Source organism: Fukomys damarensis, unplaced genomic scaffold, assembly GCF_012274545.1.
Source record: "Fukomys damarensis isolate Sample0158 unplaced genomic scaffold, DMR_v1.0_HiC HiC_scaffold_13, whole genome shotgun sequence".
NCBI lineage: Eukaryota > Metazoa > Chordata > Mammalia > Rodentia > Bathyergidae > Fukomys > Fukomys damarensis.
Window position 1 is genome coordinate 2,913,581 of NW_022900925.1, and position 18,069 is coordinate 2,931,649.

Consider the following 18,069-nt stretch of genomic DNA (forward strand, 5'->3'; position numbering starts at 1 on the left):
AAAAAAAAAAAAAAAAAAAATCACAATCCAGACTCTCACTGCTTCCAGGTTATAAATGAATGATAAAATATTTTCAATAATATCAATAAAAATAAATTTATTAATTATTCTGAAATGAGGGCTTCACATATTTTATAAAAATACACACATCTATCCACTTGTATTTCCACAAGCTTCTTATGCCAGCTTAAGATCTATGAGATTTTTCTGTATAAGCAGTAAACTACCCTTTTAGGATTCCCTGGGTAATGGTGCTTTTTCCTCTTCTGAACTCCGAAAAGACTGGGCTTTTTTCTGGTAGTGTGACCACAGTGGGGCCTACACCATGGGAATTTTGTCCATTTCCCACTAGGTGGTAATACCTTTGAGGACAGACTCGCACGGTGATCGAAGAATTCTGTCATTGACTCTGGAAAATATGGGTGAATATGTACATTTGTAAGTTTACTAACATTTTAATGATATTAAAAGATGTGTAGCACATAGTTTATAAATAACAATAAAATATGCAAATGCTCCGTGTGTTATGTTTCATGAAGTCGACTGGTTTTCATAGAATGCTTTTATTGATTTTTTTTTCTTGTATCTCTAATCAACCTATACTTGCAATTGATGCACAGGGGGACTTCACACATGAATGTTGGGTGATATTTTTATGTTAGCAAGTAGGACAAAAGTAAAGATGTACTTGGAATGAGTGGATGTGTGTTGGAATGACATGAGTAAAGCTAATTTTTGTTGCATTGAATAATTGTTTACAAATACAAGAATATAGCTTCTATTTTTGTGTGTGTGCTCATCATAATTTAATGGCTACAGGCACGAGAAACTCTCATATATTTTGTAGTATTTTCTTCATCATTTTCTTGATGAAGAAAATTAATACATAAATATTGATCTGTAGCTTTTGATGATTTCTAGACCATAAGTAGTCCCACCAGGGTCATTTCAAGCTACAAATGGGATGCCACTGCAGTCAGAGTTGGGACTAGATCTTCAGTAAGTCACAATATACAGTGGTATTTCCATGATGAAGATACAATACATAAAATAAATTTGAGGTTAAAAAGTATAGTACAATAATCAGAAAGTGAAGAGATTTACATATTTATTACCATTGCTTTTATATAATTGATTAATTAGTATCTTTATATAATTTAGTTTTTAATAGTAGCTGTGCCTTACAATCAACTTGCAAAATCCCTACAAGCCTCTTCTAGGTCAGGATAAGCCAGTTCCTACACACCATCCCTAATTACCACAAATAATTCATTGCCTTGCGTGCTACTGAGGGCTAAGAAATATTTAACAACTGTGTGAGTGAAAATAGATTAGTGGTGTTGACTCTGATTTTCTTTGACAGGCCGTGTCTCCTTGACAAAATTCTAACATCCTGGCAATGGCAGCTGAGCCCAGAAGTTATTTTTTCCTGAATGAATAAAGGTCCTATTGATTTATTTGGATGAAATGCAGTGCATCTCTGATAAAAATTAGCCTTCTTAGACCAGTTGGTATCCCTCTTTTTTTAGCAGTCATAGTTCTTTAATAATATGTAGTTTCTATAGACTCTTAGGGAACATATTACACAATGACTTTAGATCTTACTATATTAGATATTTTAAGTAGCCTTGATATAGTTTTCTATTTCTTTGCCATCAATAGTATAAAATATAATCCATGACCTAATACTATGTTTAGCCTACATTTACCATTTTATGACTGTTAATGACATTAAACCAAATTGTTTTTCTTCCATTAAATATTTTTTGTGTGTTTTTTATCTCCTTCTGTAGGTTGCTAGGATCCCAGTACAACAGTTAATATGAATCATTTTTGTTGTTGTCATTGATGATTAATTTATGACATAGACTGCTGTAAATACCAGGACATTCAGAATGAAACGTTAAGATTAAATTTCAGATTGTAGTCCCAGGTCATATAAAGAGAGTTAGAAGGCAGGAAAATCAATTAACTGTGCAGCCTTAGCTTCTGAATGGTTGCCGATTTCTCCATCTAAACTATTCCACTCCAATCTGGATTACTTTTTCCTTGAATTTTATTTCTCCCAGGATAAAAAGAGAAGCAAGGCTTACTGCCAACCTCTAGGGAAGTAGATACCACTCGCAACGGGTTGTCCCAGAATTGTTTACACGTGATCATATGAACTTTATTCTGTGGAAAGAATTTCTATAGAGTACCTAATTCTATTTCTTAGGGGCAAATGAAAAATCTTTATCCTCATTTTATGAAGCAATCCAACTGACCTGGAGTGATTTACAAATTGGAGAACCAGTAAGTGCCAAGAGGGAATATGGTCCCTCTTTCTAGATCTATGACGTTTCATTCTTTCATTCATTCATTCACCACATATCACGTGTATAGCAGAGGCAAGACCTGATGGTGGGTGCTAAGGACAAAAAGAACGCATAAGAAGAAGAATGTACAGACTTTGATATGGAAAAAGATCATAGGCTTTGGGGTCAGGCAGTCCTATGAGGAACTCTGACTGTTACCTTCTGGATAATGTGAAATTGGTCAAGTCCCTGGTTTCACAGAACTCATTTAATGAGAAAGGTAACATGTCAAAACATATATAATGAGATAACACAAAGAGCACTGTGGAAGCCCACTTTCCCCATGGTCAGGAAATCACAAGCAATAATATGACACTGGGAAAGCCATTTAATCTCTTGAACTGCAGCTATTCTATTTAAACAAGTGGCTCAAATGATGATAGCGAACCTTGGCTGAGTACACATGCCTTGGCTCTCTGGAATTGCACCCAAAAGGTGTGCCCTGCAATTCCATGCTATGAAAAAATCTGTGCAATTAAAAAGCCTGATTTCAACACACACCCTTATAAATAGCCTAGTAACATAAGCAAAACACTGCAGCGACAACTGATATGACTTTCTCATTGTTGCTCATGATACAAATTTTCAGTGAATATATTACATAGCCAGTTAAGTTTCCTAATTAATCCCCCACAGGGCCCCTTTCTGTAACCATTATTGTTGTAGTCTGTGTCTTACACTTATTTGGATACCAGATCCAAGTTCATAGGTTGGCATCGCTATTTCCAAAAGCAACACTTCCCAAAGCAGAACTCAAGGAGACCATACCATGGGTATTGGTAGTGTAAGTTTGAAGAAAATAGTGCAAATTTGTCCCTAAGTAATTTCTTTTCTTTTTATGAGCACACGTTAGCAATACATAATGTTTTCATCCCCTGTGTGGAGTTGGTACATGTACATAACACATCTTAATTTTTTATCCCCTTTCCATTCCCTTTCTCTCCTTCCATCTCTTGATGCCCTTTGAGAAAGATCTCTCCCTACTTCCTATTGTCTATCTTTCATTTTGCTTTTTATTTGTCTTTTAGGTTTCTCATCTCATATAAGAGAAACTGTGATATTTCAGCTTGTATGTCTGATTTATTTCGTTTAAAATTATGGTCTCAAGGTGTATCCATTTCCTATAAATGACTCAAGTTTAAGTAATTTCTGATAACAATGATGAATACACTTCAAGAACAGATATATTCTAAAATGAAGGTGGTGAATATTTTGATTGCCTCTTCCAGAATGCAAATATTTCCAATTTTCCTGTATAAAATGCTATGAAATGCAATTGCAGAATTAAGAGGATTTGGAATAAGTAGATTAGAGCCAGTTGACTATAAAGACAACTCTTCTTTTTTCTAAATGTTCCCCCTTCCTTCCAATACACTCACACTCCTAGATATCTCTTTTACTTCTTTTCCTCTTTTATTTTTCTATTATCTACTCTTTAGCATGCACACACACATCCTACACACACACACACACACACACATTGTTGAACTTTTGGGGCTGCTGAGAAAAGTGAAGTGGAATATTTAAGTGCAGGTTTTTTTGCTTTATTCCCTTTAGCAATGAGGCAAATAAGCATCATCAGAGGTCTCCACTGCTAAATAAAGTGGAAGGGTGAGAACTAATCCCTTAATTCTGACAAAGACTGAATACTTAAGGAATGATCTTTTGAGAGTATTTAAATTATTTTTTAAATCATTCAATTCTTTCTGTGAAGACCAAAGCTGACCAGTTTAACCTGGAATTTTAATCTGAGGTTTAAAAATTTACTTAAAGGATCACTCAAAAGACCAAATTATGCTATAATTTCATCACTTTAAAAAAATCAGACATTGAATTTGATATGCAATTATCAATGGTATTGGGCATTTCACATTATAGCAAGAAGTTTGCAGGTAACTAAATCTATTTTAGAATGGTTGCCAGCCTACTGACTCGACAACTATGTTAGTATGAACTGTGTTGTCTACAGTCCAAGGGGATAAGAAGTCCACCTTGAATTCTGAGAATTAATACAAAATACAGCACACTATCCTGAAAGAAAAATAGTAATATCCGTAGCTCAGAGTGAAGCTGAATGGTGCTGATAAAGAATATAGAAAAACAATTTGACAGCACTGGTGTGGGGTACAGGAGACTGGGCTTGGCTTGTTGAGTTCCGCATACAGTTTTATGAACAGAAGACTAGGGGTTTTCTGTAGTTTTCCTACTTAGGGACAATATTCTGGGCTTATCTTCATTTGCAGAGGGACCATGTTGCTAGATGTAAGCCCTGGTGGCGTTATGTAGGCTCCCTGAGGTCAGTTGGCCTGGGCTTCTGTCAAACCTGAGACTCTGACAGAACCAGGTTTCTGAAGGGGCAAAGCTGAGGACCAGCAACCAACTCCCTTTAGTGGAGTGTCACACAAGAAACACCGGGAATGATGAACAGAGAGCTGTATTTTCCTTAGCGTTGATGGTGACCAAAGCAACTCAGTGACTTCCGCTCACGTGGTGAGAAGGCTAACTCATGGCAGAAGTTTGACAGATCTGAGTTGTAGCGCAAGCTCTGCTACTGGGTGACTGTGTTTAAGTCAGTTAACTTCTCCAAACTTCAGTGGCTTCATCTGTAAAATACAAACTCCCATTACAGTGTTGGAAGGAGGTTACATGGATGGGTGATCCAGCCTGGACGAAACAGTATGGGTATTAAGGGGAAAAATTCGAGGGGTGGTGGAGACAGAGACAGAGACAGAGATAGACAGAGAAAGACAGGAGAGAGGGAGAGGGAGAAGGAGAGGGACAGAGACGGGGAGAGGGGAGGTGGAGGGAGAGAGAGGCGAGGGAGAGGAAGAGAGACATTTAAACTTTTACCCCAGAGCGCAGAAGGAGGGAAAGATCACCAGGTAATCCTCCAAGGGAGAAGCTCTGTTAGAGAGAGTGGGGACATAAAAGTGGAGGCTTCCCAGGACAGGTGCTAACACCCCAGGCACTTTTTGCTCCCTTAGAATGACTACCAAGTTCTCTGCAGTTCAAAGAGCTCAGAATCAAGTGCTGCAGGAGAGGCGGAAGAATCACCAGGGCTCACCACTTGGGCTGCTTCTCACCTCTTTCTTCTCTAGGACCTAGCTTGTCTTCCGCGGACCACAGTTACTAAGCGCTATAGCGTCCTTGGCAACCGCCTCCCTAGCGCTTTCCTTCCAGCGATAGCAATTCCCGCCTTCTGCTGCTCCATAGACCGACCAATCGGCTCCTGGGAAGCGGGTCGGGGTGGCCGTTGAGTGGTCCACAGGAGTGACGTCACAGATGAGAAAGGCGGGGCTAGCTCCCCGAAGGTCTGGACCTTATCTACAGTGGGCGGCGGCGGTGGGTCTGGGACCTTAAGCTCTCACCGCCTCCTACACCATCCCCTTTCCTGCCTGTACCCAGGCATCCGCTGACCGGTGAGTGGCCTGGGCCACACCTGCCTGCTGCTGGGATGACCCAAAGAGATCCTCTTTGCCAATCAGGTCTCCAATGTCTATGCACAGAATCGGGGGGAGAGGGGAGTCGCAGAAACCCTGCACAGCCCTTCATTTCTCCGTCTTACTCTTTGTCCTTAAATAAAACCCCTACAAGCCGACAGACATCTCCTATCCACTCCCTGTCCCCTCATAGTTTGCCTTTCCGATGCCTTTCAGGGATTGAGTGGTTATTTTAAAGGTGGAAGCAGGGAAGGGGCGTCCAGACCCGCGCGTGTCTGCTACTCTGTGTACTTTCTTACACCTGGCAGCAGTCCTGTGCTGCTCGCCCGGTGTTTGTAGCTGGAACGCTGGGCCTTTTTGCCTCTGTGTCTTCAGTCCAGGGTTCCCAGCTGAAGCCAAAGGGAGGACAAGGGTCTCCGAAATTCAGCCAGAAGCAAGTGTTCTCTCACTGGCCAGGAAGCTCTGGCTTGGGTTTTGGCTGTGTAGACCAATCCCTTTTATTTTTTTTTTCCTGGTCCGCTTGTGTTGTTGTAGGCAAACAGTTTAGACATGGCTAAAATTATTCACTTAGTCATTTTAGAAAAAAAATAGTTTGTTAATAGACATAGTGTTTTGAAGTATCTGATAAATGTTTTTTCTTCTTGAAAAATGAAACAGCAAAATAAGTAGAATGAAAAAGCACCCATCCGTCAAGTCCTAAATTAAAACACACACACACACACACACACACACACACACACACTCAGTCATATAAAAACTTGATCCAAGCACAATTGCAATCGAGTCTTTCATTTTCTTCTCCTTCAATTTTTTTTTTTTTTTCATTGCTGGGAATAGAACCTGGGGCCGATGCACCACTGAGCTGTATCTTTAGCCCAAAGCCTCTTACAGCAGCCTTCGGAAATTCCATACCCTTCTCTTCTTCCCTACTGTACTCAGATGCCCGAATTTAGCGTTTATTTATACACTCTGCATTTTTAAACTTTTATTGCTTACATATTTGTACAAAATTTAACACAGAGTTATTTTTAAAGTTAGTATGGTGGTATTAGTGCAGAACATGTTCTAGGTCATTTAACTGTGGTGTGGTAATTCTTTTATTTATTTATTCTTGTATTGCTGGGGTTTTAAAATTTTTTTCTGTTTTATTTTGAAATAATTTTATAATTCTTGTATAAAATTACCACAAAATTATGTATGCATCATCCTACTTGTAGACCAGATTATTCCCTGTAAAAAATATGAGATGTATTCATATACATTCTAGTTAGGTACATAGTATCCTGGTATACATCAAGGATTAGGGTAGTTGGGCCGCAGGGAATTTACTAGCTACTGCTACATAGTAATCTACACATCATGAAAGTGTAATTCCTTACCAAACTTTTTTTACAGTAGAGATTATTCAACTCTTCCTGTGTTCTTAGTGTATGTATAAAGAAATTACCAAAGCATTGAAATCTGATATGATTTCTTCTAGTTCTGTATTTACTAATGTATTGGTGACAATGTTTTAATTCTACTTCAATTTGAAAAATCTGAGTAATCAAATGGATAGAACTGAGAAAAATGAAAGGATCATATGTGGCTGTTTCAAGCCTATGCTTGCCACTAGTCAGAGGAAGAGTATGGAACAAGTCTGGTAAACTTCCTTTCCTTGTATCTTTTGCAGAAAATGATCCATTGGTTTTTATCGTTTAAAGTATTTATAACCATAAAGTCTTGCCTAAATGTGCTAATGATATATATTCATTTGCTCAACTTGAGGCCCTGTATGTTTTCAATTGCTATGGAATGGAGCTTTCCAATTCTTACAACCTCTGAGATTGGTACTCTATTAAGTATGTTAATATTTACAGAAGACAATTCTAGCATTTTTCCAGTACATAAATACCTATTGACTGCACATTAAACGAACATAGTCAAACATTATGTTTTACTTTATAGCACAACCCTCATTTCTAAAAATGCTTTTTGGTCATCATGACTAAAAGTATAATAAAAAGCAATTGCATGATCTAGGGGGTAGATTGTTCCCTTAGGTATTTTCAAAATAATGTAATTGGAAATATTAGATATTCATAAAATTAATGAGTGCTCTTAGTACCTGCTACACATGCCCTCTTAGGAAGTGACTGAGTTAGAATTTAGAGAATCATTTAAACATTGTAAAACACACATAAGCAAAATTAAGCCATTGGCTTTTAAGAACTGAGGCATTATTTCTTTTTCAAAAGTTTGGTAAAATTTATCAGTGAATCTATCTGGGCCTGAAGTTTTGAGGAGGGATTTTTAAATTGTAGATTCAAATTCTTTACTATAGGGTTACTTAGGTTATCTATTTCTTCTTTAGTCAATTTTATTAGTATCATTTATCCATTTCATCTAAGTTATTAAGTGTTTCACATAAAATTAGTAATATTGCTTTATTACTAATTTTCTAATGTTTGCTGTATACTTAACATTCCTCTTTTATGCTTGATGTCAGTGATTTGCCTTCTTTCCTTCAATTTTGATAAGTCTAGCAAAAAGCTTATCATTTTATCACTAGGATCTTAATGATATTTTTTCTACTTGTCTATTTTCTCCTTTATTATTTTTATTTCTGCATTCTACTTTAGTTTTGCTCCCCTCTACCCTGCCAAGATGAAAACACAGGTTACTGATTTTAGCTTGTTCTTAATTTCTAATATAAACATTTAAAATTTAAAACCTTCCTAATAATTACTATTTTAGCTACATTTTATAAATGTTGATCTGCTGTAGTCTCATTCACTTAAAGATATTTTGTCATTTCCTATGTAATTTTTTCATTGATTCATGAGTTATTTGGAACCATGTTGTTTAATTTTCTACTATTCGGGGATTTTACAAATGTCTTCCTATTATTGATTGATAATTTAATTCTGATATAGTCAAACAACATACATACTTTGATTTCAGTAGTTGATGTTTACTGATATTTGTTTTGTGGTTCATGATAATGTGATATCATGTTATCCGCTTTATCTCTAATAATACTTCTTGTTCTGAGGTCTACTTACTTTTATATTAATATGGCCACTTCAATGTTTTTTGATTAGTGTTTACATATATATATATATATATATATTTCATACTTTAAGTGCCTGTTTTATATTTAAAATAGGATTGTTTAGACAGTATAGAATTTGATGTTACCATTTAAAAATCATTCTGAAAAGAGCCAGGGATTTAGCTCAGTGGTTCTGCTGCCTGCCTTGCAAGTGCAAGGTCTGGAGTTCAATCCCTGGTACCAAAAAAAAAAAAAAAAAAAAAAAAAAAAAAAAATCATTCTGAGAAATCTGTCTTTATATTGGATTATTTGATCAATCTGACATTTTGCTTGGCTTATTAGATAAAATTCTTTTTTTTTTCTCCCTTAGAGATTTCTTCTGGCCAGCAGCAGTTAAAAAGCTTTTTGGTGTTTGAGCCAGGACGCTTTTACAAAATATTGAAGACCTAAAAGACCTTAATGTATGTAGTTATACTGTCTTTATTATATTAGAAATCTTTATTATAATAGAAATTAAAATTTTGAAGTTAAAGATAGGAATCTTTCTAAAAATAACAATATAGCATGTACTATTATAAATAACTTTTATTTTCCAAAGCAAAAAAATTACTGAGAAGAATGTTCGTGTTTTACATTTTTGGCATGTTCTTAAATTTCTTGCTTGGTAGCTGAGTTTCCATATATTCATTTAGTCTGTTGTGATAACACATACGATGCCACCTCAGGAAAACTGCAATGTAAGTTTGTGATAGAATGAGGGCAAAAAAGGCAAATAGCAACTGAGTATGAAAATAATTTTGATTGTTTCACCCCTGGGAAGGTCTTAGGCAGCCTGTGGGTCCTTAGATTATAGTTTGAAAAGTGCAGAGGTTTAAAACACACATTTTAATTTATCACAAGATTCATTTAAATAACATCATATGATTTTAGTTATAAGAAGACCCTTGTAATAATAAATTTCCATCTAAGCCTCCCGCCATTTGTGCTGTTGTTAACATATAATTCTACTTTATAAAATTTTTGTTTTTACTTTCAGTGACTATCTTTTAGAGGGATTCGAAAATTGGAAGAAATTTAAAAAAAATAGTAGTATGCATGCTTACAGTTTCTAACATTATTCATTTTTTTGTGTAGACCCAAGTTTCCATCTGGTATAATTTCCTTTTGCCTAGAGAATTTCCTTTAATGATTCTTTTATTTCAGGTCTGCCAATGATGAATTCTTTGACTTTTGTTTAATAATATTTCATTTTGGAATACCTAAGATACCTAAAATGTACCAATAAACTCAATAAAAGAAAAAATAATATTTCATTTTGCCTTTTTGAAGGATATTGTCACTGAATATCAAATTATAGGCACACACTTTCTTCTAGCCTTTTAACGATGGTTAGGGCTCGGCATACGGCTTGGTAGTAGCATGCTTGCCTAGGATGTGTGAGACCTGGGTTTGATCCCCAGAGTTTCCAGAAGAAGTTTTGTTCTGGCTTAGATAACTTCTGATAGTAATTCTACAGAGTGTTTATCTTTGTTCTTTTTAGTTAAGGGGTCTTCTTACACTAATTTTAAGGTTTTTTTTATCACTGGTTTTTACCTGCTTGGTTTTGCTGAGGTGGGGAGGGTGGCAGTGAGCTCTGTATATGCCCGCACACACGTGCGTGAGTGTGTGTGTGTGTGTGTGTGTGTGTGTGTGTGTGTTTGTGTGTGTTTATCCCCTTGGAGTTCAGGAAGCTTCTTAGACCTAGGAATTATAATTTTCATCACATTTTGAGAATATCCAGTCATTATTTCTTTAAAATATTTTATTTCCTCTCTATTTATGACACTCAGATACATGATGTTAAACCACTTGCTTTTGTACCAGAGATCACTGAGGTGATTTTTCACTTTTTCTCAGTTAAAAAAAAATGTATGTGCTTTAGTTTGGTGTTTTTCTGTTTGTTTGTTGGTACTGGGGATCGAACTCGCACCCTTGTGCTTGCAAGGCAGGTAGCAGCACCACGAGTTAAATCGCTGGCACTTATGTGCTTTTGTTTGGTTAGACTTGAGTTTACTAATCTTTATTTCTTCAATGTTTAATCTGCTGTTCATCTCATCGAGTAAAATTCTACAACTATATATTATATGTTTTATCGCTAATGTTTCATTTGATTCTTTTAACCTTCCACATCTCCATTCCTGGTGTTCTTGAATCAAATATTTAAACATAATTTGCTAGTCCCATCATCTCTGCTATTTCTAGTCTTGTTTCCATAGACTGATTTCAGCTAATTATGAGTCATATTTTCCTTCCTCTTGGTGTATTTGGTTATCTTTTGACTGGAGTATCTTGATAGTTTAATCTCCTTAAGGCCTGTTTTCAGGTTTTGTTAGAGTAAGTCTTCAATATCTTCATTCCAAGGATAGTTCAGCCCTACCTTAAATGTGTCCCTCCTCTGAGGCCTCCACTGAGTGCTCCAAGTCATCACCATTGGCTCAACAATCTGGTTAGTCTGACTCCACCCTCTGCAAATTCTAGAAAATGTTCCCTTAACAAATCTACCTGCACTCATTGCCAAAGTTTGTGAAGAGTCTGGCATTGTGTGTGTATTCTATTACTCAGCAAAGACTCAAGTGGCTTCCTATGTAGATTTCTGGAGCTCTTTGCAATGCATTGCTCATTTTATTGCAGAATTCTGCTTCACAACTTCGAGCTGTGACAGCCTCTCCAAATTCTGATAAGTTTCTCAACTTACAAAGTCTGCAAGGCTCTGTTCTGTTTTTATCTGCTTTTCCACTGTGCGCTGGAAATTGCCTCAAGCCACAATGCCAGGATAGTAAGAGGATTCATCATATTTATTTCTCCTCTTGGTGAACCATTCCACTGCTGCCTGTTTTCCAATGTATGAGAGCAGTTGCTTCATGTATTTGGTCTAGGTTTTTAAATATAACAGCCTAAGTCTTTATTAGTCTTTCATGGTTAGGAATATATTTCCAGTTCTTAAATGTTTTTTTAGACCTTGGTTTTCTTGACCAACAATGAAAAAACATGATAGTGAAATAGTTTGGTGAAACATCATGATGTGATACCTTTCATACAGTCTTCCTGATTAACTTTTAAAGATGTAGGCAGGAGTTAGAGCTCTAGTTGTGGCTATAAAATGCTGTCCTGCCTGTGAAACTTACCACCATATGAGAGCACTCTACTTTTTGAATTATAAACAACTGATTCTATACTTCAGTTTTCTAGGCCATATCTCATCTCTAGTTAAAATCAAATCTCCAAATACTTTTATAACCTCCATGGATTGTTCTTAGTCCCAGTGCTTCATTTGGTTTATGCATTTGAAGCTTTGTATATCAGCCTTAGAGTAGAAGACTCATGGTTCAGGGGTTGGGAGGTCTCAAGATGCCAACCTAATAGGCTTGGAATCCTGTGGTCAAAGACCAAGTGAGCCACTGGTTTTGGGATCCCTTGTGGTAAAGAATTAGCCAAAGTGAAACAAGAGTGGCCCATAACCACGTGAAACTTCTCGCTAGAAGAAAATGATTTTATTTCTAGATTTGACTTGAAGATGGGGTTAGAAATAAAAGAAAAAAATTTAAGGATTGGAACTTGCCTTTGAAAAAAGCCATAAAGTTTCAAACTGAAGTAAAGAACTATAAGTGCTTACTAAGGTTTTCTTTTTCACCATCATTCTCTTAAGGTTGGCCAGTAGCATAAAGTAGTTGAGGGCTATAGGTTGGAAGGATATAGAAAGAAAGGAAGGTTCTAGGGCCATGTATGTGGGTCACTGCCATGTGGTCTGAGTGGATATTGACTTGGATACAGGTCTTACAAACAGATTATTTTGTAGTTTGGTACCAAAGGCTTCAAGAAATAGCTCTTAAAGTAATAATTGAAGTATTCTGCTTTTATTGTTAATAGAGCAAAGAATTAGTTCTGACATTATTTTTTCTTTTCAGTAAATAGATCCATAGACATTAATCTCTAAACAATATTTAGACTATGAAAAGTATGTCATTTGTCATCTTTGGCTTTCAGGAATAGTAATGAGCAAAATTTCCAAACAGTGGAAGTGGCAAGAAGGATAGGTACAAAACATATATTTAGCCTTTAAAAAACTGTGTTCTAGAATGGTATGTACGATGATTAGGGTTCAATTTTTATATTAAGATGGCATATAGGTAGATGTCTGTGGTACATATTTAATAATATATGTCCATATATGAATAGGAAAAAGACTTAAAAGTTCAGCTATTATTAAACTATGCATAGTCACAGGGGCTACTTCTAAGGAATTCACCTGTAAGGGTGAAAAGATATTTATCTCTTACTGTATATGTGCCTCTGAATTAGTAATTTAAAAATTAACATTTGTTAAATATTTGCTATACACTAATTGTTGTGCTATGCATTTTAAATACTTCTCATTGCCTTAATCCTTGTATTCCTGCGGCTGCTCCAGAATTTCTGTATTAGAGGTGGCAGGTTGCCTGGAGAGGAGATCAAGTACTTGCCCTAATCCGTGTTTACACACCAGCCACACCATTGTTGCCCAGACCATGTGTTTATTTGAGATAACACAGTACCAGTACTGGAGTGCTGCTAAATGACCCTTTGTTGTTAATGGTGTTTACAGCAATTCAGGAAGGAAGTACTGTTACTTTCTGTTATTTATAGATGAAACAACTGAGGCACAGAGAGGTTAAGTAATTTGCCCTATGTCACATGGCTAGTAAATAGAAGAGCTAATATTTGAATCCCTCTTTGTTAAACTGCATCATTTAGGCTCTTGATTGGAATTTGTTATCGTAAGACATTATTACTCTCAATTTTAAAAATTCAAAAATTAGGACGGCCGATTTTTAAAAATATGACCTTAATCTGAGAAAAATAAAAACTGGAAACAAAGTCTTTGTAGACAGGGGGGAATAGGGGAATAAGGAAAAGTAAGAACCAAGATGGATGACGTAAAGGTGCAAATTTCCAATGATGAATGTCATTATATTGCATACCTTAAATGTACTAGTAAAATTAATTTTTAAAATATGACCTTAAAACATTCTAGAGACATGGAGATGGAAAACAATTTGGAATAGATTATCACCAGAAAGTATGGATAACAAGTTAGAAAAAATACCTAACTAGTCAAAGAGCAGACAACTAATACTAAGTCGCATATGTGGTTTTATTTACATTTTTTTGTGATACTAACATATGTAACTATTTTTCCTTTTTCTTTTTTAACAGGAGAGATGTACAAATCATGTTTGAGCACCATGGAGACCTTAGGTTCTACTTTAACATCAACTTGCGCCCACCCGGCACCAGCACCAACTAACTTTCTACCAGCCATTGGTACCATGGCATCAAGCTACAGGGACAGATTTCCCCATTACAATTTGACCCATAGCTTGAGCCTTCCTTGGAGACCAAGCACATACTACAGAGCAGCCTCCAACTCTCCAACCTTGGGCCCATACTGCACCAGGTCTCAGAGGGTGCGAGAGAGCACCATGGTTCCCTTTGTTTCCAACAGAACCACCCTCTTCACAAGATACACTCCTGACGATTGGTACAGGTCCAATTTAACTAACTACCAAGAGTCCAATACCTCCCGACATAATTCAGAGAGACTCAGAGTGGATACATCTCGCCTCATTCAGGACAAACATCAACAAACAAGAAAAACCCAGGCAGACTCTACCCAAAATTTGGGGGAACGTGTCAATGACATAAGCTTTTGGAAATCTGAAATCACTCATGAGTTGGATGAAATGATTGGAGAGACAAATGCACTTACTGATATTAAGAAAAGATTAGAGAGGGCATTAATGGAAACTGAAGCCCCTCTGCAGGTAAATTTGGGAGCTGATAACTAATACTACTACTCATAAAAGGAACTGCATTTTGATTACTATAGCCCACTGGTTGAATTTCTAAAGTTATTTATATATGAAATTATGTTTTATTTAACCTGTAGAAGCACCCCCTGTATCATTACATCTGTATTGATTTGAGTCATGAAAAAAAACCATTGCCATTTTTACACATTACACAGAACAACCACTTTAAGAATTCTGATTGTGAAGAAGACTAAAAAGACACCATTAAGACACATAATTTTAAGGTGAAAATCCCTCTCTCTCTCTCTCTGACAGAGAGTGATTGAACTCAGGGCCCTTCACACTAAGCTACAGCCAAATTTTTATATTTTTCTAATGTATTTTTATTTATTCATTTTTTAAAATGTTAGAAGTACTGGGAATTGAACAACAATAGTGTCACACTGAGCTACATCTCCAGCCTTAAAAAAAAATTTTTTTTGAGACATGATTTTGCTAAGCTATTAAATTACTGGGCTGGCTTGAACTTTCTATCCTTCCAACTCAGCCTCTAGGATTGGTGGGACTACAGGGCTGCACTTGCTTCTTATCTCTCAGAAGTCTGTTTGGTTTTTGCTGACTGTAGAATAAGGTAAAAAACATTTAAGAAACATGTATATTCCTTTAGTTTGTGTCATAAAGTGTGTATATATTACACTTCTGTTTCAGGGCACAAAGCATCAAATGAGAGCATTTTAGGAATGAGTTTTATTAAATAGACAAATGGCATCGTGGTAGTGCTCATTGCTCTGGTAATGGAGGCAGCATTTTAGTTAATTGCCAGCCTCTGGCCAGGCTTCTGAGTAGGTCCAAATCACATCTGACTCTGGAACTACCCGATGGGTCCTCTAATGCTATTCTGCCTTCCACCATTGAAAAGAAACGTTCCATATTGAAGTTGTGCAAATCATACAAATTATTTTCTATGTATATATTTTATGTGTATATATTCTGATGACTGTAGCTAACACTATTTGTCTTCATGTTCACCTGAGTTGTTTCCCATATGAGAAGTGTTGGCAGTAGCGCTGTGGTATCTCCACCAGAAGAGTTTAAGAACTGAGGAACTGGAAGGCTAGAGGCTTAAACTGACCAGTCATCCCTGCATGGTGTCACTTCTTGTCACACCCCCTCCCCACCAACCACACAAACACACACACAGATATATATATACAATCTCCAGGGTCCCAAGAAAGGTTGACAGTATACTAATGCTATATCTTAAAAGTAATTCATTGGGAATTGTTCAGAATTAGAAGGCCTCCTGTACTTTCCTTGAACCTCCACTCATTTTGAGGATTACTGATTTATTTTACAGTGCAGTGCCTCCTACACTACCTTCAAGGATTTAGTGTCCTTGAGACAATAGCCCTCTCCTCTCATGGAGGAGATCCAGTTTCTTCTCTTTGTACTCTTCTCAGTGATGGCTACTTTCAGTGAGATACCTCTAATTTGAATTGTTTTCTGCAATTTTTGTCCACATGTTCTTGTGTGCTGGAACATTTACTCCCAACACAGGATCAGAAACTCCTGTTTAAATTCAGAGTGAGTTATGTAAACATATATGTTTCAAAAGAGAAAATATAGATGATCACTAACATGAGAAAAAAATGTTAAAACTTAGTAAAACAATGCCGACAAAATTGAACAGGTAGACTTTGACCTCTCCAATTTGCAACAGTGAAAACCTCTGACATCTAGGATTGGCAAAAGAGTGAAAAATGGGCACTTTCATATATTACTGATGGGATGGTGGGTTAGCAGAAATTTCTTGGAAAGTGATTTAGTAGTATGTAGTAAAGTAACCGGAGTTTCCTTTGACCCATTAATTTCTCCTCTGATAAATGTAAATTATACTATCAAAATTTAAATTTTAATAATACGTGATTTTAATAATACAAACATTCAATGATACTATATCTGGATTATAATTTATATACTCTTACATGTATGCTTTTAAAATTTTAACATATAATAGTTCTATATCATAAAACAGTTTTTGAAAAAATATTTTAACAGCCACATAATGTTCTTTTATATATAATTTATTGTTCGCAATCTAATGTTTTCCATTGGAGTCATTAACATTATCTCAGAATATTTTATGACTCAGATCTACTATTTAATGTCATCTTGAAAAGCACAATATATAAGTGTAAGGACATTATACCTTCCATTTTGTTAAAGCAAGAAAACAAAACAATTATAAGAGTATGGCTAACTAGTATTTTTTGTATTTTTCTCCTTAATAGATAAAAATGTATCCTTTTTATAATTGGAAACACAATAAATAGCACTTTAAAAAGAATCAATTAGGGGCCAGGGATTTAGCTCAGTGGTTCCACCACCTGCCTTGCAAGTGCACGGACCCGAGTTTGATCCCTGGTACCAAAAACAAAACAAGAACAACAAACAAACAAACAAAAACAACCACCAGAAACCCACAAATATTCCAATGTCCTAAAAGATAACCATTCATTTATTCCTTATACTTAGTAGAAAATACTCAGAAATAATAATTTGTTATGGAACCACTGGTCATGAATAAACTATGCCAAGTAATTTTCTCATATATTATTTTGCAGAGATGCTATTTGTTTTATTTTTTCAACTTGCCAAACAAGTCATTTTTCCAAGCTATTCTGAAGCATCAACTTTACTTTTTAGCTAGCAGCAAAGGTATTTAGTTGCCATGGTCTTTTTCATACTAAATTTCCACAAAATGGCTTGAAAAGTTGGTGTTGGGAGTATCTCTTGACTTATTTCTGAAAAAGTTATCAGTTTGTATTCATGCACTTTATTATTTATGGGTCTGTAGGTTGCCCGAGAATGTTTACTTCATCGAGAGAAGAGAATGGGAATTGACTTAGTTCATGATGAAGTTGAAACAGAACTGCTCACGGTAAATATGGGGGAAATGCTTTAGTTACAAAAGTCTTCATTGTAAACATATATTTAAAGTGTGAAATGGGGCTAGGGGTTTAGCTCAGGGGTTCCAGCGCCTGTGTCACAAGCACAAGGGTCAGAGTTGGATTCCCGGTACCAATAAAGAAAGAAAGTGTAAAATGTACTATAAAGCCACTTATAAGTAGAATTAGCATATCGTGTTTATAGCACAAAGATAAATATTTTAGCTTTAAAAGTAATACATTTTCATAGGGAATTTGAAATATGTAAGAAAGCGTGAAAGAAATATAAAAATCACTTGCAGTTCCGTTGGGCAGAAGTCAGTGTCAATTTTGGAATATTTCAGTCATTTTACTAAATATGCTTAGGTTGGGGATTTAGCTCAGTGTTACAGCACCTGCCTGGAAAGTGTGAGGTCCTGAGTTTGATCCCCAGTACCCAAAATAAATGAACAAACAAACAAACAA

At 36.1% G+C, this 18,069-nt stretch overlaps 1 protein-coding gene and 1 long non-coding RNA gene across 5 annotated transcripts in view; one reads left to right on the forward strand and one right to left on the reverse strand.

Moving 5' to 3' along the window:
• Positions 1–123: 123 nt before the first annotated feature.
• Positions 124–5,517, reverse strand: LOC104858569. Its single transcript, XR_779170.1, has 3 exons — positions 5,438–5,517; positions 2,265–2,407; positions 124–409 (listed from the first exon to the last, which is right to left on the reverse strand). It is a non-coding gene; the product is annotated as an uncharacterized LOC104858569 (long non-coding RNA).
• A 135-nt stretch (positions 5,518–5,652) lies between these two features.
• Tekt3 (tektin 3) overlaps positions 5,653–18,069 on the forward strand; it is a 29,388-nt gene continuing 16,971 nt past the window's right edge. Inside the window, exons 1-4 of one of the 4 annotated variants that reach the window (XM_010618832.1) lie at positions 5,653–5,773; positions 9,199–9,289; positions 14,061–14,668; positions 17,514–17,597. In XM_010618832.1, the coding sequence (XP_010617134.1) occupies positions 14,066–14,668; positions 17,514–17,597 (687 nt within the window). In that variant the 5' untranslated portion in view covers positions 5,653–5,773; positions 9,199–9,289; positions 14,061–14,065. Of the gene's footprint in view, positions 5,840–8,433; positions 8,453–9,198; positions 9,290–14,060; positions 14,669–17,513; positions 17,598–18,069 lie in introns of those variants that run through there. The other 3 variants (XM_010618833.1, XM_010618834.2, XM_033762776.1) reach the window with 3 other exon arrangements.